Genomic DNA, 18,753 nt, shown 5'->3' with positions numbered 1-18,753 from the left:
ATTCTCTGTAAATATTGGGCTGTAATTGTGCACATTCCAGTTCAGGTTAGCTCTTTAGGAATATGCCATGAAAGTGACAAATAACATACCCTGGGCCCTGAGGCAGTAATCCAGCCATAGTTACAAGTTTGCCTTCTATCTAAAGTCATCAATGCAGCTCTGATTCATTATATCAGCTACTAGCCATTTCACAAGTGCTAAATTCTATACATTATTATTGTAATATTCAGGCATTTCTGCCACTGATTTGAAGGCCCTAGATATAATATAGTCCTGATACTAAATGTGTGGTTTGTGCAGGGAACACAGTAGAGAGTACAGCCGATACTACAGCTACACAAAGGAACTGAACCTCAATGCCTGTGACAGTTCAGATCATGTCTGCCTGCTCCTGTTGTCTCTGGCCATCCTCTGCCTGGGTGCGCGCGTTAAGAGGCCATGGAGGATGGATCAGAGAGAGGCTGGAATGTGGCCGTGTGAAGGTGGTCTCGGAGAGGGGTCTGGGACCCTCTGATGAACCAGAACAACACCACGTGGTTTGGTTTCAGGAGCATCATGAAGAATAGAGATGGAGGCCTGGGACTGTCTGCACTCAGTGAGACTCGGCTGAGGTGGTCTCTTTGTTAGTTCCTAGTTAACACATTCTCACTTCTGTGTTATTAACTATAGCTCAGAGTTCACACATTCTCACCTCTGTCATTAACTATAGTTCCGAGTTCAAACATTTTCACCTCTGTGTTATTATCAACTATAGTTCCTAGTTAACCCATTCTCACCGGGGGACTGTTTACAGTTGGACAACAGTAGAAATGCACACCTGATATTTGCTCAGTTTGAAAAAACTGAAAGAAGCGTTTTCTTGTTGATTGTTTATTCTCCTGTCTGGTCTGAATTCTGTGTTGTGTATTGATTATTCTATATATTTGACACATGAACAATAGGCCTATACTTAATAGCAAAATGTATTATCAAAAGAAAGAAACGTTTTAGATTGGATATTACTTTTCTGGGAGCTGTGCTGTGAATAGGCCTACATTACAACACTATATCAACCATAAATCTGCTCTAGCTGCTGTTGCGCCCTCAGGCCACTTAGGGTCGCCAGGGCTCCGTACACCTCACGCTCCTCCCATGGATCAGAGATCCCTGCGCAAAGTTCCTTTTCCGAACACCAATCCCGTCGGGAGCAGGGCGGGATGTGGCACTGGTGACGTTTTAACTTTCCTATCCCCCCTGTCATTCCGTCATGGCGGTGGATGTAGAAGCGTCCTGGGCTTGCGTTAAAAGATAGTAGAAAGTTCAGAAGCGAGGTTCTTGGAGATTGTTTTTTGGAGCAGGTTCGATCAGTAAGTGTTTGAGTCTAAAAAACTCTTTGGTTCGCTTTGGACTGCAGAGATTATGTAGACGAATGTTTCCTAGAAGGTGGTGACTTCGTGTAGACTACATGTGTGTCTGCCATCTAGGAAACGTATCGAGGAAACTTACTTTGAAACATGTTGGAGGCTGTTTGTGACCGATCTGTTAAGCGCTCGTCTCCTCGCTCCTGAACTATACCTCAGACCTCCAACGGGCTTGATATAATCCGGGGCCACGTCTCCTCAGACCTCCAACGGGCTGGAAATAGATCCGGGGCCCGGGGGCAAGTCTCCTCAGACCTCCAAGGGGCTGGACATATATCCAGGAGATAGACCCAGGGCCCGGGGCCACCTCGTCCCTTACACTTACACTTTATTCTGCATGGCGTTGGTTTTCCTGGAAGGGGGTCTTAAACTCGAATCCAACATTGTATGTTATTATACCTGTTTATATACAGATGATCTTTGAACATACGTCGAAGTGGTCCTCAATGCGTCCTCAAGTTTTTTTTAGGAGTTTCTCTGTACGTTCCTCTGAAATCAGTGCTCGGCTCTGAACGGGTCTGCCCGTTACGATGTGCGTGCGTTCATATTAAGTTTGCCAAAGGGTTGCGAAAGTCTTTGTAATCATCAGATGTCCTGTTGGTTTTCCTTGTTTTATAATTTATAGGCTACTATCTGTGTGTGTCCTAGTCCACTGATCCTAACCAGAATGTGTGTCCATGTTTCCACGGGTCGGTGTACCGCTGTAGAGCAGAAGTAGTTAGCATTTTGTTACTGAGTAACCAATGAGTAACTGTCTCTTTTGGCCAAGTTACAAATGGCTGCTGTTTCAGATGTGTGTTATGCTGATCCACGACAGGGATCTCACTGCCTTAAACTCCAGATGGAGATCACTGCCTTAACCTCATGGAGATCACTGCCTTAACCTCATGGAGATCACTGCCTTAACCTCCACATCGAGATCACTGCATTCATAATGTTATGAGGAGGAATCACAGACATTCACATATCAGGATATTTCCACATTACTCCTCGCAGGCCTTTGTGTGTTGTTATGGGGTTGCTGTCTGACATTTTCCCATCGTTGTAAGTGAAAGAAGGGTCCAGGTTGTCTGGCAGTAAGGTGACCAGGCCATGAAGAGTCACACAAACAACGACAGTTTGTCTGCTACTCTTTTGTTAAGTCCTGGTAATGCATGACACATATGGCCTGCAAAGACTGTGCTAGCATGTGGTTGCTACTTGAAGCCTACATGTGTGTCTGCGTTCTAGGAAACGTATCAAGGTAACTTACTTTGAAACATCTGGAGTCTGTTCTGCAACCAATCTCTGAAAGAACAAGGCACCACTGTTGTGTCTGCTACTCTGGTGTTATATCCTGGTCATGACACATGCAGCCTACACACACTGGGCTGGCAATCTATCTTGGAATGAGTCTATTTATTCAGCACCCCTCTTCTTAGGTCTGTATCCAATGTGTCTCACGACTCTTGGCAGACGGGCACGAGTACCAAACAGTTTATACCCGTGTTGTAAATTCCCCACACTCTGAGGTTATTGCAGCTGCTCTTTAAGTGGGATCCTATCTTCTGCAACCTGCCCAGTTGTTTGTGTGTGTGTGTGTGTGTGTGTGTGTGTGTGTGTGTGTGTGTGTGTGTGTGTGTGTGTGTGTGTGTGTGTGTGTGTGTGTGTGTGTGTGTGTGTGTGTGTGCGTGCGTGCGTGTGTGTGTGTGGGGGGGGGGGGGTCCATAAATGGTCCTTTCTATGTTCCAGTCTCCCGAGGGCCCCATTTGTCCTTCTTTGTGTGCATCTATCACGGAGTGGAAAACAGTGAAAACCTTGAAAGGTTTTCCCTGTTTGAAGCCCCAGAGCGGAGATGTGTTGAGGTCCATTAGTGAGTTGGAGGCTTTCCTTACAGTCTGAGTGTGGGTCCTATTTCTGGGAGGCAGGGGGCTGTCAAAAGATTATTCAGATATTGCTGTCGTTGGATGCGCTATCTGCTTCAATGAAGCTTATCTTCAGCCATCTCTGTCTGTCTGTGTTTCTGTCTCCGTCCTCTAACTCTATCTCGCCCTCCCTCCCTCTCTCCCTCCCTCCCTCCCTCTCTCCCTCTGTATGCTTCTCTGGTGCAATGGCACAAGGGTGAACAATGGCCTCCTGTGTGGGTCTGATGGTTCTGCCGCTGGCCCATGGTCGTACACAGAGGGATTCTGTGTTTGAGTGGATCCCAGTTGTCCTGTTAGGAGTCATCCCAAGGTGTAGCTGGCTCTGCCCGGGACCCAATCCCTCCATAGTCCTGCTGGTCCACCAACCAATGACTTAACAAGGTCCGCCGAGATTATCTCCTCAGCTCATGTCCCTAAGGCCTTTGTAAGTCACAGTCGACTGCCTTTATTTAGAGCAACATTATGTCACAGCCTTGTAAAGCAAGGTCCAATCACAGCCATCCTCTTGTATCTCACCATCCGATCATGTCTGGTCACATTTGGACGCTCTCATTTTAGAGCCCTCCTGGTTCCCAAAATGCAACATTTCTGGTTGTACCATGTGTCCTGTTATAAGTCATGCGTTACGCTTTATACTGAGACCTGCTGGTGGGCCACCACAGGGACCTTCTGAGTTCCCCCATCAACCATCGGCTGATGGTGCGTGTTTGGACCTGCTCTGTCTTGGGCTCGTTTGATGTGAAGACTACTACGACTACTGCTGCCTTATCCTGAGTCTCCATCTGGCACGTAGGACCTGTGAAAGAAGACTGATTTGAAAGAGATGATTGGTTTGGACAGGCGCTTTGAAATCTGTGATTCAAGTCTGGGGACAAGCCTCAACCCGCTGGAACCTTCTCTGGGCAAGGCCTTGGTGGAGGGTTCAACAAGGCCTTGGTGGACCCTTCACCACGGCCTTGGTGAAGGTTCCACCAAGGCTTTGGTGGAGTGTTCACCAAGGCCGTGGTGAACACTCCACTCCAAGGTTCATTTCTGCCATCGCTGCAATCTTGGCAGGTTCCTGTATTGTTTTATTCTGCCTGCTGTGTGACAAGCGTGTAAGGCACTATTTTAATTAAAGTAATTATTATTATTATCAATTGAGCGTGTCATGTCATTGGGAGTATGGCAGGGTGGTATTTTTGCAGTGTGATCGATGATTGCCCTTTCAGCATTTCCCGGTGCATAATCTTTTCTGGCGTCTTTCAGACAATTGTATTTTATAAGGGACTCAGGAACAGATCCTGTGAATCTTGAGCTGCCGAATAATCATGGCCATCGTTGACGAAAATACAGGTTGAGAAATACGGATAAGCAATGTTCTAAAGAAACTTCAGTGGTCGTTTTCATTTCCTGAAGAAGATGTGCCAAAAAAGAGAGTGTGTGTGTGTGTGTGTGTGTGTGTGTGTGTGTGTGTGTGTGTGTGTGTGTGTGTGTGTGTGTGTGTGTGTGTGTGTGTGTGTGTGTGTGTGTGTGTGTGTGTGTGTGTGTGTGTGTGTGTGAAGTACAACACATCCTTTTGATAGAAGCTCCCGGGACTAAAGGACGGGTGTGCAGTCTGGGCTGATGTCCAGATGAAGAAAATGGATCTTCAGTCAACTTTGAATGTGCATCACTTCTGTGATGGAGAAAACATTTCTTCACACAGTCTTGGTGACAGGGCCTAGCGGAAATTAGTGTTAGCTTGTGTCCTTTGGCAATATAATGCTTGACACAAAGTCCAAACATTCCTGGACTTTGTGATTTTATTGTCAAATTTGTTGTTTTCATTTGTTGCACTTCTTTCATTGTATCGCATTTGGCTCAGATTTTCCCTAATAACATCTTCAAAACCGTGTTTCAGATTCAGTGTATTCATGATGTGTGCATGGAGTCGTTGAACTGAGCTCTTTTCTTCAAGCGGTGCGAAGATGATGTCTGATGCCAGTGACATGCTGGCGGCGGCTCTGGAGCAGATGGATGGAATCATAGCAGGTAAAGTGGCTCTCCTCCATCTCTCCTCCTCATCAACCTCTCGCTGGTCATAAAGCACTCCCTCTGCCCTTAAGTGAGCGCTCGTCTCCCATATAAACTCCTGCATCTCTTTGCTCAGAGTTTGGAGTAGTCTTCTTGACCAGTCGGTCTTAACTTTTATACGCTGACTCTAATAACCGGTTGAGTTTAACTGCTGCTTTGAGGTCTCCTGACATGTGCTATGTCCTTGCCTGGCCCTGCAGCTGGAGGTCATAGTTGCCATCTGAAGTAAAATGTAATGGGGCATTTTTATGTGTGTGGTTATCAAGCATTCATTTAAGAGTCGTTGACCATCAGGGTTAAAGATCTGAAGCGACCTGTGTGCACTAGCCCAATGTGCTGACGCAGAGTGGCTGCGCTGCCACACTGACCCCTTCAGACGACATGCTAGTCCTACGATTTTTAAAGTCTCCTTCCAGTTACTAATAAACATTAAATTGCATAAACTTGTCATATAGCCATACATTTAGCGTAAATGTTTATTTGTCGAGGACAATGTACCAAAATACATTTATATCTATGAGAAGAAATACAGTGTATCAGATTATAGCAATGTGCTATAATCTTATAGAACCTTATATTTGCATTTTATTCACTGAGATACATTGAGAGTTAGACAGGGAGGTATGAAGAGGGAGGCCATGCAGCGAGGACCACAGGAATCAAAGCTGGGTCGCTGCGGTAAGTACTGAATGCTACGCGCTCTACCCGGTTAGCCAGCAGGGCTGCTGAAATCCCAGATACCATATTTTTCCCTGACCAATAAACATAGGAACTAAATGTACGGCTGTGTCACTAGTTATATCCCCAGTCTCAGGGGCCCAACAGGTTAAGGTGGGCATTTATTATAACGGTGTACTCCGTTAACCCGCTACGTGCTTGTTATGGATGGTCAACACTACAACATGGCTACTCCATCACAGTGTCTGTCCCCCGGCCTCATGGCCTCCTTCCCGCCTCAGGCTCCAAGGCCCTGGACTACTCCAACGGCATGTTTGACTGCCAGTCGCCCACATCGCCCTTCATGGGCAACCTGCGGGCGCTGCATCTCCTGGAGGACCTGCGCAGCGTGCTGGAGCTCATGGACGACGAGGAGCAGGAGGGCCTGCGCTGCCAGATCCCCCACTCCACCGCCCTCAGCCTGGGGGAGTGGCTGCAGGGACACCTGGTGAGGGGGGGACACACTCACACTCACACATGCACACACACACACACACACACGTATGTGCGCACGCACGTACAAACGCACACGCACGCACGTACACACGCGCAAGCACACACACGCGGTCGCACGTGCACAAACGCACACAGATATTAGTTTTGTATTTTGGGGTTTTATATACTGTACATTTAGCACAGGTAATGTAGAACATGAACAATTCATTTGAGGTCAACTAGTCATGTTGTCTCCGGTGGATTTTGATTATCACACTGAGAACAGCCACAGCTTGTAGAATCAGATATGCTGTTAAGTAGCAGGCAGGCATAAATAAGTTCTGTTAAATCCAGAACTTCCTGAAGCTGCAGCCAACCAGGAGAAGTTATGAGAATCTGTTCCTCCCTCTTATCATGTTTCATGCTGCGACCAATCAGCGCTATGGAATCACGTGTTGGCTCTGACTAAATATACATAATGGGTAAACACGGGCCAGCTGTCAGCAGATGAGCTCTGACCCAGACTGACAACAGATTTCCTGGTTCCCTGGACCCATAAACACCTACTGTCAGCACTGTGTGGCTCTGAGGTGAAGCCCTTCACTCAGACATGGACACGTGCCTCTGGGTGTCGACCTGACCCAGCTGGATGCTCTGTGTTTGGGTGACCCTGTCCTCTCCGTCTGCACTCTGCGTTCTGTCCCGTGGTTCCACTGTTTCTTTCTCTGCTGGATCGTCTGGTTCCCCTTCCACAACAACAGACCCCATGTGTTTTATGTTACTTGGCTTGGCTAAGTTTCTGTTTCAGCCAGAGGGCTCATAGCTTATCTTTTACTGCTGGTCCTGATTTGGGTCAGAAACACAGCGCCCCGGTTCCTCTCCTACATCACACTCTTGTGAGTGTCCTTCAGATTAGCCGTACATCCTTGTCAAAGAAGAGGTTGCGCTGAGCTTGATGAGCAATATGAAGAACTGGATGAGGCTCTTCACCACAAAGCCCACTCTGTGTAGGCTAGGCACAAGATGTCTGTTCTGGAGAGAGAGAAATGAAGTGCAGGTGTTGTGTCCCAGCAAGTTAGCGATGGAAAACACAGCACTATCTCCAACCCCCTGGGTTGTCCGTGCTACCAACAGCAGGACTGAATGCCATGCTCAATGCCCGAGTTTCTGTGGAATGATGTAACTCACCCCAGCAGAGCACTTTAAATCAAGCCTCCTCTTTTTCAGCCATTTAAGGTCTTGTTAGCTGGAGGGTCTTTCAGCTCGCTGCAGCCGTTCTGTGTGTCGTTTGATGTTTGCTTAGCGTCAGAGCCCTAAACCATCACCTTTCTTTATAATGTAGTTCATGGTCAGTCTTCAACTTTCCACTGTATAGTGTTGAACACACACACACACACACACACACACACACACACACACACACACACACACACACACACACACACACACACACACACACACACACACACACACACACACACACTACCTCTTTCTACCTCTGAATGATTCCCTTTTCCCTCGTCAGTCTAACGGCCACATCTCCCTGAGCGGCGGGGATCAGTACCAGGAGCGCCTGACCCGGCTGGAGAGTGACAAGGAGTCTCTGGTGCTGCAGGTAGTCCTCACAACACAACACACAGCTGACTGGGGCCTTGGAGTTACTGTCGCTTTCTATGATTACTTGGAAACTAGCTGCTCTCAACTATAATTCTCTCAAGCTATTTGTTTTGTTTTCACATCTTTGTGGTCCTTTTTGTGTCTTCAAGCTTTAGTTGCAAAGGATGTAGAAGGAACCAAATTAACTGCATGGAAAGTAGCCCAATAGTTTAACTGTTGATGATACAAGCATAGACAGCAGTACGTATTGGGGACTGCTCACCGCTCCCCTCTGGTCATAAGGGCTCACATGAACACAGAGCTGTCTGCTGGGCTGCAGGTGAGCGTTCTGACGGACCAGGTGGACGCGCAGGGGGAGAAGATCAGAGACCTGGACGTCTGTCTGGAGGACAACCGAGATAAACTCAACAGCACAGAGGAGATGCTGCAGCAGGTGGGGATGCCCTCTGTATTGACGTGAGTCTGGGGAATAACGTCACCAGGATGAAGATCTCAATCCAGTTAATCTCCAATCCTGTGGTTTGTGGATTAAAACAACAGCATTGGGTCGAATGTAAAAATTTAACAATCGGCTCTGGAGATTTCCCCCTGGTTGGGTCTCATCATGCATACGTTGCAATTAGTGCATTAGTTTTTTGGATGCTTTGTATTAGGAATCTCTGCCTAAACCCACCTCTACTAAAACATCTCTCTTGATTGGCGTCACATATTGACAAGGGCCTCATCAGATTTTGTGGCCCTTGAGTAATACAGGACTACCACCTTATCATGCACTAGGTGGTATTCACTAGGAAAGATGACATTTATTTCAGGTGCAAATTAATTAATTCACCTGCACATTAATCCCTCAGTTGTTATCGGCCTATTAGAGCCCTCTATTTACCTTGGGTTATTTTCAGAAATAAAATAAAACATTTTGTCTAGTTTCTTTTGATGAGAATAATCAATTTGCGACAATATAAACAGAAAACCGACAGTCAAAGTAGTGATATGAGTTGGCCTCCACTCTAAGCACTTGAATTAACTATAAATACCCAATAGATTTGAGTTTAGATACTATTTAGTTTCAGTAGAGCGTTATGAGCCGTTATCATTCCTCCTGTATCATGGCATTAGTTTGGTCATAGTGGAGGGCTTCAGCAGCCACGGTGGTACTAAAGTATCCTGCCAGTGCCAGCTGTGCGTGCTGCGCTCCGCTCTGGCTGACCTGCTGACCTTCACATGGAGCCCCCCTGCCAGGCTCAAAGCCTACATGGACGCTGACCTCCAGCCCCTCCTCTCCCCTCAGGAGCTGCTGTGCAGGGCCTCCCTGGAGACCCAGAAGCTGGAGCTGATGTCAGAGGTCTCCAGTCTGAAGCTCAAGCTGAACGCCATCGAGAAGGAGCGGCGAGACCTGGACCGGTTCGGAGACAGTGAGGTACAGCCAATGACAGCGCTCTGAATCAGGCACCAGCAACTCAGCCCTCGTTTACTGATTGAAGATTAAGGATTGATCCTCAATGCAAGTCTAATGACTTTGTTAAAGCAAAGGATCTGGGATAGGAATCACTGAGAAATGTCTTGACAGGTACTGCAGGTACGTCCAAACAAAAGGCCCAGACAGAAGGGAGAGTAACCAGGCCCCTCGCTCTGCAGGGCCAGGGGCCCCCCGCTCTGCAGGGCCAGGGGCCCCCCGCTCTGCAGGCCAGGGGCCCCCCCGCTCTGCAGGCCAGGGGCTCCCCCGCTCTGCAGGCCAGGGGCCCCCCTGCTCTGCAGGCCAGGGCCCCCGCTTTGCAGGGCCAGAGCCTCACATCCCCTGGTCAAGCTCTAAGATGAGCCTCACATCCCCTGGTCCAGCTCTAAGATGAGCCTCACATCCCCTGGTCCAGCTCTAAGATGAGCCACACATCCCTTGTTCTAGCCATAAGATGATAGTGAGCTAGGGCTGTGCGATATATCAAATATACTCTATATCTCCGAAATAGCTGTGTGAGGTACATACAATTATTATTTTGTAAGTATCGAGTATTTTACGGTCATCTGGGTTTTTTCGAGGGGCAGCCAAGACTTGCCTTGGTTTCTTGTTTCAAACATTCTCCAGTGGATCTCCTCTCCCTCACGCAGTAACGTGAGTGAGGGGTAAAAAAAGCACTCGCGTCACAGTCTCACCAACCAATCCCACGCGACATCTAGGTGCGGAAGGAGTGAAACTAATTTTCAACGTTTCTTACGGTTTGCAGCGCCGGCCGGCTCAGTGTAGCATACAGTGTATCCTAAGAAAATTCAATCGAGAAATAAAAAATGGAAGCTGACGTACTGCTGGTTCCTAATATAACTAATAAGGGATCAGTGATCTGGCAGTTTTTTTTTATATCAAGAGGAGGACGTGGAGCAAAACACGGGATATCGGAATGTTCATTTTTTCCCATATCGCACAGCCCTACAAGTGAGCCTCCAATCCCTTGTTCTAGCCATGAGATGACAGTGAGCCACACAGCCCCTGGTCTAGCTCTAAGATGTGTTTAAACATTAGCGGTTGAGTTCATCTTCAACAGTTTCTTCATTTCCTTAGCTAACCCTTTTTAGCCACTTTATGTTTTCTTCATGCTCTTTAATGTTTAAGGCTTACTGCCATCGCAATGAACCCATAATTTTTTATCTCGAAGCTAAATGCTATAATGATGCCGGTGTTCGATGAGAGGAGGGAGATTGTAACATCATTTGTAGTGGAGGACCAGGTAAAATGTATGTTTGTTTTTGCGCTAATGGTCATGAATGCAGAGAGGTGAGATGATTGACACACTTGAGAATGCCGCTTAATGAAACACAGATCAGTCCAAAGAACCATTACTTTCTATGATCAAAGGACTCTTTTTTATTATGATAGCATAATAGTGAACATATATATTTGAAAATTATTATTATTGAAATTTCACTGGAATATGGAATGCGTTCCGGGGCCACCACAAAGAATAGACCAGTACTCTGCACTAGGCTTCACTGAATAGGTTTACATTAAAGGAAAAATATATTTTATGAACGTTTGAGTTTGACTAATTCTGTTGGTCGTGTGTCTTTAACACTGAGGGCTGTGCCTATTGTTGTTGTGTCAGGAGCTGATCCTAGAGGTCAACGAGCTGCGCTACAGACTGCAGGAGATGGAGAGTGACAGGATACAGTACGAGAAGAAACTCAAGTCCACCAAGGTGAGTCCGTGGGGATCCCTCCCTGAGCTTCAAGGGGTGACATCATGCTTCTAAGACTCTTCACTTCATGTATACATGTCTTACGTATGCTAAGATAAAAAAAAACCAAGTCTGAGGGAGTATTCACGCCCACCGTGAACACCCCTCAAAGGGTGCAACAGCTCGTTTGTGCTCAAACTTTGTGCAGAAGTCCTGCCTCCCGGCTACCCGAATTGTTTTCAACTTCTCGGGGTGTGAATTTGCAGACACAGGCGTTCGACCAATAGCAACAGAGTGGGCATTTTAAACTAATCAAAGCAGACTGGGCTACTTAAAGGGACATGATACAAAAGAGAATCAGGTTTTGAAAGACGCTGAATTTGGTTTTGCAGAAATGAACAGTGTGAGAGTATTAAGGGGTATTTCAAACATACCCCCAAAGGCAATTAGTAACCCTAAAAAAGCATGATATGGGATGTTTAACTTTTAAGCAGTCAACCAAAATGAGCCTCCAGCAAAACGTTGGACCCTAACCTGTGCATAAGGAATATAGCCAACAGCCTGGAGCTCAACACATCAGCATCATGGTGCCAGTGAAACATGGACTTAGGTTAAGAAATAGAGAAAGCTGTTGTCTTTAGAGTCCCAGCGCTGTATTGATTGTTAAAGTTGAAGAAGGAGAGTACGAGTGTTCCTGTAAGCTGAGGGTACATCAGCACTGGGTCGGCCTTCTCATTGAACTCCACAGGAACATGCTGAGGCTGAAAGCTCTACACACCATGTCCGCTGTAGTCTGGGGAGTTATGGAGGTGCTTCTCTTTATTGTTGACCTGTCACATCTGAATGCTCTTCTCCTCTTGGTGGTTTATCTCACTGCTGCTAGTCGCTCATGGCCAAGCTCTCCTGCTTGAAAATGAAAGTGGGCCAGATGCACTATGAGAGACAGAGGAAGGAGCTCAACCTCCAGGCCATGAAGGTTGGCTTCCCTGAGCTCTGCTGCCCTGCCTGCTGTGGTCTGCTGGTTGTTTTTTCCCCGTGGCTCATTGTCCTGCTGTATTTTTGTTGTGCAGTGCAATGTCTCTTAATTTCTTCCCTCTCCTGCTGAATGAAGTCACTTCTTGCAAAGCAGTATTTTCACTTTTTTTACTGTCTTAAGCGAAAAGCACCACTTTGGTTAAAGAAAGTGATGTCACACATCTTTATACATAAATGTTGAAACAGATCCACACAGCTCCAGCTCACTCAAACCAGAGGTATGCGCTAATTCTCGGCCTGAGCACACCCTGCTTTGGAGAGACTTCAGCCCGATTCTGGTATCCTCCCCATCCACTTCTTACCCCTCTTCCCTTAAGCAATTTCTCCTGCAAGATTTAATTTACATTATCTTCTGCCTTGAACCCTCCCTGGTACCTTGTAAAGTGTGTGTTTGTGTGTGTGTCTGCGTGGGGCAGGGGGCTGCTAGAGAGGGAGTAGAGAGTTTGTGGAATCCCAGCCAGACATGTTGCACTCTGTGTTGTGGTGTTCTGAAGGAGGAGCTGGCAGCGCTGAGGAGGCAGCAGGAGAACGGAGACGGGGGGCCGAGGAGGGCGGAGGCGGGCCCAGAAAGAGGTGGGCTGCTTCCTCTAGGGGGGGGGGGGGGGGGGTCATCTGCTGCTTCATCTTGCTCTCTCTCGCTCTGTGACCCGGAGAAGCTTCAACACCCGACACCCTAACACACCACACATTACCACACCACACCTTAACACACCACACTTTACCTCACAATGAAGTGCATCCATGTAACGCAACATTCAACACAACTTGGTGCTGCTTGCATCCCAAGCGGCAAGATTCTAATTTGATATGTTTATCTCGAGCAAAATCAATGAACCACGTTCAGGGCAGTGTTATAGGAAGAAGGAGGAGAGTTAACACAGCAGCAGTACGGAGCAGCATCACTTCTGTTTTTGGTTTGACACATGAGGACACAATGTCAGTCGCTCAGTCGAAACAACAATGTTCTACATTAAACATGACTAATTTCTGTATTGTGATGTACCACACACAAAGAGACTCAGCTTTCATATTATATATGCATTATAACATTCATGAGTGCACACATTAGTCATGATGTACGTCAGAATGTCCAACAATATTTTAAAACTGCAACCAGTTTTTGTTTTTCCTGACTGTCTGTCCTGTTCAGTCTCTCATGCAGACGAGCCTCTTAGACAGAGGCTGAAGGAGAAACGTAAGGGCCTTGTGTTTACTACCGACTGCTCTCACCCCCCCCCCCCCCCCCCCCCCCCAGTGTTGCATGTCCGGGCCTGTGTGAACTCCCCCCCTTCCCCCCCCTGCTTGTCCACGTAACCCCGGAGACCTAACCCAGCGCTGAGCCTGGGTCAGCCCAGCACGGAGCCGCAGCGCTCCCCCCCACATCCCCGTCCTGGTCGTTCCACGCCAGCCTTCTTTAGGACCTGAATGCCACCGATCTACAGGCTGTTTCATTTAGTTTGAACCCCAGCAAGGAATGTCTGCATTGTGCCCCCCTCCCCCAGAGCCTTGGAATGAATGTCAGTGTCCTCCATCACCTCTTCCAGCTCAGCCGCATGGACCGCTGCACCCAACCCTCCCCCACCCTTCTACCAAACCCCTCCACCTCCCTCACCCCTCTACCTCCCCCCTCTACCTCCCCCCTCTACCCCACCCCTCTACCCCACCCCTCCACCTCCCCTCCCCACCCCTCCACCTCCCCTCCCCACCCCTCGACCTCCCCACCCCTCTACCTCCCCACCCCTCCCCTCCCCACCCCTCTACCTCCCCACCCCTCTACCTCCCCACCCCTCTACCTCCCCACCCCTCCCCTCCCCACCCCTCTACCTCCCCACCCCTCTACCTCCCCTCCCCACCCCTCCACCTCCCCTCCCCTCCCCTCTCCCTCCCCACCCCTCTACCTCCCCACCCCTCCCCTCTACCTCCCCACCCCTCTACCTCCCCACCCCTCCCCTCTACCTCCCCACCCCTCTACCTCCCCACCCCTCCCCTCTACCTCCCCACCCCTCTACCTCCCCTCCCCACCCCTCCACCTCCCCTCCCCTCCCCTCTACCTCCCCACCCCTCTACCTCCCCTCCCCACCCCTCCACCTCCCCTCCCCACCCCTCTACCTCCCCTCCCCACCCCTCTACCTCCCCTCCCCTCTCCCTCCCCACCCCTCTACCTCCCCTCCCCTCCCCACCCCTCCACCTCCCCTCCCCTCCACCTCCTCTCCCCTCTACCTCCCCTCCCCACCCCTCTACCTCCCCTCCCCTCTACCCCCCCTCCCCTCCCCCTCCCCTCCCCTCTACCTCCCCTCCCCACCCCTCTACCTCCCCACCCCTCTACCCCCCCTCCCCTCCCCCTCCCCTCCCCTCCCCCTCCCCTCCCCTCTACCTCCCCACCCCTCTACCCCCCCTCCCCACCCCCTCCCCTCCCCCTCCCCTCCCCTCCACCTCCCCCTCCCCCCCACACCCCTCTACCTCCCCTCCCCTCCCCTCCACCTCCCCCTCCCCTCCCCCCCCACCCCTCTACCTCCCCTCCCCTCTACCTCCCCCTCCCCTCTACCCCCCCCCTCCCCTCTACCCCCCCCACCCCTCTACCTCCCCTCCCCCCCCCTCTACCTCCCCTCCCCACCCCTCTACCCCCCCTCCCCCCCGCTCCTCCCCGTGTCCTCTCTGTCCGTGTCCCCCAGTGTTTGCCATGCTGTCCGTCGTGTTGATTCAGTCTCAGATGTCTTGTGTTGGTCCACTGTGAGCCGTGCCCAGAGCCCCCCCCCCCCCCCCTTTGTATGGGCAGTGTGTTACTGTGGGACAGCGGTTTCACCGTGCTCAGTAGAGGTTGTGTAAATAGTCAGCTGCCAGCCATCTCGTGTGTCCTCAAAAACATTGTATCACAATCCTCTGTAACACTTCTTAGTATTGTTCAGTTGTAAGTCATGTGTAAGCTTTTCTTTTAACGATGAGGTATCATTTATAAAACATTGATATACATTTGTAGATGGTTAATAAGCTGTGGCTAGATCAGTAAACCAGCCTATCCAGTGGACTCCAACTGGTCGGCTGATCTGTCTATCATCCATCTGGCTGGACACTCCCAATGGTGGTGTAATTAGAGGGTAGATCTGGACATGGCTTGTAAAGGTTGATCAACATCAAACCTGGTGTTAAAAGGGGTCCTTTAACGTAGCAATTATGAATCGTCAACGTGTATTAATTTACGTTAATGATTAGTTAATCAATTACTAAAGGCTTATGAAAGAATGTTTTGTTAATGAATAGTTTATCATTAGCTGAAGGCTTAAAAATGACTTTTGACTGAGCATTGTTATGAAGTGTTTCCAAGTCATATGTATGGCAAACGTCATTTTATATATTTGTGCCCAAGTAATACATATTCTAAACTGTAGGATTGTGTGTAGGAACATCAGAACATCATCGATCTATCATAGTGTTTAATGTCTGTCTGTAGTGCAGACATCAGATCCATCATAGTGATTAGTCTCTGTAGCGCAGATATCTGATCCATGATAGTGATTAGTCTCTAGAGAATGAGGAGTTGTTGTGATGTTGACCTAAAGTCCTTTTCTGTGTGTCAGACGTGGAAGTTCAGAGGATGAAGAAGGCGGTGGAATCTCTCATGGCGGCCAATGAAGAGAAGGTAGGTTTAACTGGTTTAACTGGTGCACCTCCTTCACCAGCATAGAATCAACGTTAAGTTCACATCCTCTGATAATCCATCTGATGTCTGGACGTCTGGTCCTGCAGGACCGGAAGATTGAGGAGCTAAAGCAGTCGGCCCTGCGGTCCAGGAGGCTCCAGGACGCGGGGGTGCAGGGGAAGAGAGGTGGGACCCACCGCTTTTCTGGTAAAGGGGTGACATCATGCTTTTTCGACTTTCCCCTTCGCTTAAGACTGTTGTATGACTTCTGTAGTAGGGCTGGGAATCTCTTGGCACCTCACGATTCGATTCGATTCTGATTATGAGGTAAACAATTCGATTCTGAAGCGATTATTGATGCATCGAGATGCATCTCGACGAGTTTGCTAAGCACTTCCTACTTTTGTGATGATCATTAAAGACATCAACAGATGAATTAACTTATCTAATATTTCATAAGAGAGAAAGCTTTTGTCACAAATATGACTTTCTATGAACAATGCAATAATCAATGCAGCTTGCATTATAACACAATATGGAGGCATGCAAAAAATAGGTTTCAGTTTTATTGTTATTTTATTATTAGGAGTTCTTGTGTCTGGCTGTGAGTTTGCGCGCATGCTATGCGTAGGCTGAATCGCAATCGTGTCTAGACAAATCAGATTTGGCCAATACACACTGAAGATAAATTCAATCATTTTAAAATTAAATGAGACAGAATTGTTCTAGCGAGAATCGCGATGCATCGAAGAATCGATTATTTTTCCCACCCCTAGTCTGTAGACGTCCGCTAAGCTAGAAAAAGGCTTATACTCACTTTACTTCCGTAACAGTGTGACCTCAGACTGCAGTGGGCGGTGCTGAAGTGCTGCTTTTGACCATTAAAGAGCAGGGCTACATTGCTATTCAGACTGGTGTTATCTCCATTTGCCTCTATTAGGTTTGTGGGGGCGTAGCCAGACCATTTGATTGACATGACCTGGTTGTTTAAGGCCTTGGTTTACCCCATGACCCTTCAATGGGAGCACAGCTGCATTCTACATCTCAGGAAAGAATCTTTCATCGATTGAACCTCTAAAGTACTTCCTTTCTCCGGCTTCTGCAGCCACCCTGATAAATCTCTTGCAGTCACCCTCTCACACGCACATTCATCCTCTGCTCTCAACTCAAGGTCAGCCCTACCATGGAGAATCAGGGGCCAGGGCCAGGTCTAGCTTATGAACAGTTCCTGCCACAGAGCAGGATGCTGTGGTCAGAACCACGAGGTTCAGCTGGTCACGAAGTCCACCTTAACACCAACCCCACTGCCTCAGGTCAAACCTTAACACGGTCCTCACTGCCTCAGGTCAAACCTTAACACGGTCCTCACTGCCTCAGGTCAAACCTTAACACGGTCCTCACTGCCTCAGGTCAAACCTTAACACTGTCCTCACTGCCTCAGGACAAACCTTAACACCCACCTCACTGCCTCAGGTCAAACCTTAACACGGTCCTCACTGCCTCAGGACAAACCTTAACACGGTCCTCACTGCCTCAGGACAAACCTTAACACGGCCCCCTTAGGTCAAACCTTAACACGGCCCCCTTAGGTCAAACCTAAACACGGCCCCCTTAGGTCAAACCTTAACACGGCCCCCTTAGGTCAAACCTTAACACGGCCCACCGTAGGTCAAACCTTAACACGGCCCCCTTAGGTCAAACCTTAACACGGCCCCCCTTAGGTCAAACCTTAACAGGGCCCCCTTAGGTCAAACCTTAACACGGCCCACCGTAGGTCAAACCTTAACACGGCCCCCCTTAGGTCAAACCTTAACACGGCCCCCACTGCCTTAGGTCAAACCTTAACACGGCCCCCCTTAGGTCAAACCTTAACACGGCCCCCACTGCCTTAGGTCAAACCTTAACACGGCCCCCCTTAGGTCAAACCTTAACACGGCCCCCACTGCCTTAGGTCAAACCTTAACACGGCCCCCTCAGGTCAAACCTTAACACGGCCCTCACTGCCTCAGGTCAGCAGCCACTCACCTCCCGGGTGTTTTTGAATTGCAGAAGACAAAGACGGGGAGAACATGGAGACTGACAGCGACTGTTCTACGCTGGTCATCAAAACGATGAGCGCCGCGGACGGGCTGGACGGACGGGGAGGCCCCGCCTCTGAGGGGAGAGGGAGGAGCCCGGACCAGGTGGGGTGTGTGTGTGTGTGCCGTGTGTGTGTGCCGTGTGTGTGTGCCGTGTGTGTGTGCTGTGTGTGTGTGTGTGTGTGTGTGTGTTTATGTATATAGTATGTGCGTGCGCGCATACTTGTGCGGTGTATGTATGTGCGTAAGCGCATTTGCTCAGATTAAGGATGAGCATGTCGGTATTTCTAGGTATGGTCTCCAAAACATTGCTCTTTGCTCTGCAGGAGAGTCTGAGTGGAGGGAGTGAGATGCGTCTGTCTGGCCACGCTGACTCCTCCCCGTACGACCCTGGCACTGCCCCGGAGCCCCCCTCCGCCACCTCAGGAAGGTGAGCCCACCCAATGGCAGCCTGGTTGATATCATCATTGCTGTGATTCTATTCTGTATTATGCTTCAGCTGTTGGTCCAACACAGTCGTCCCGTCTGCATATCCACACGCTGGCACTCAATCAACTAGTAATCTGCAACTAGCGGTCTCTTGATCTGCAGTTAACCGTAGAGTTAGAGGACTCTGTGTTTCTTAATGCAGTGTTTTTTTTGCTTTTCAGCAATGAGGAAAACTGCAAGTCTTGGAGTCAGGACGACCACGACTCTGTAACCAATGAGAAG

General features: G+C 48.9%; 1 protein-coding gene across 7 annotated transcripts in view; it reads left to right on the top strand.

Annotated features, from left to right (window-relative positions):
* Positions 1-1,176: 1,176 nt before the first annotated feature.
* Positions 1,177-18,753, top strand: part of ppfibp1b (PPFIA binding protein 1b) — a 28,202-nt gene continuing 10,625 nt past the window's right edge. For 4 of the 7 annotated variants that reach the window (XM_030365879.1, XM_030365876.1, XM_030365874.1 and 1 more), the window contains exons 1-14: positions 1,177-1,346; positions 5,244-5,317; positions 6,319-6,524; positions 8,037-8,126; positions 8,448-8,561; positions 9,417-9,545; positions 11,221-11,313; positions 12,822-12,900; positions 13,478-13,522; positions 15,903-15,964; positions 16,072-16,171; positions 18,014-18,147; positions 18,369-18,472; positions 18,693-18,753. In XM_030365879.1, coding sequence (XP_030221739.1) covers positions 5,254-5,317; positions 6,319-6,524; positions 8,037-8,126; positions 8,448-8,561; positions 9,417-9,545; positions 11,221-11,313; positions 12,822-12,900; positions 13,478-13,522; positions 15,903-15,964; positions 16,072-16,171; positions 18,014-18,147; positions 18,369-18,472; positions 18,693-18,753 — 1,281 coding nt within the window. In that variant the 5' untranslated portion in view covers positions 1,177-1,346; positions 5,244-5,253. The remainder of the gene's footprint in view (positions 1,347-5,243; positions 5,318-6,318; positions 6,525-8,036; positions 8,127-8,447; positions 8,562-9,416; positions 9,546-11,220; positions 11,314-12,821; positions 12,901-13,477; positions 13,523-15,902; positions 15,965-16,071; positions 16,172-18,013; positions 18,148-18,368; positions 18,473-18,692) is intronic. The other 3 variants (XM_030365875.1, XM_030365880.1, XM_030365877.1) reach the window with 3 other exon arrangements.

The sequence above is a fragment of the Gadus morhua genome, chromosome 9 (genome assembly GCF_902167405.1).
Source record: "Gadus morhua chromosome 9, gadMor3.0, whole genome shotgun sequence".
Taxonomy (NCBI): domain Eukaryota; kingdom Metazoa; phylum Chordata; class Actinopteri; order Gadiformes; family Gadidae; genus Gadus; species Gadus morhua.
The sequence above is the reverse complement of the archived record's forward strand: the minus strand, read 5'-3'. Positions and strand labels throughout refer to the sequence as shown.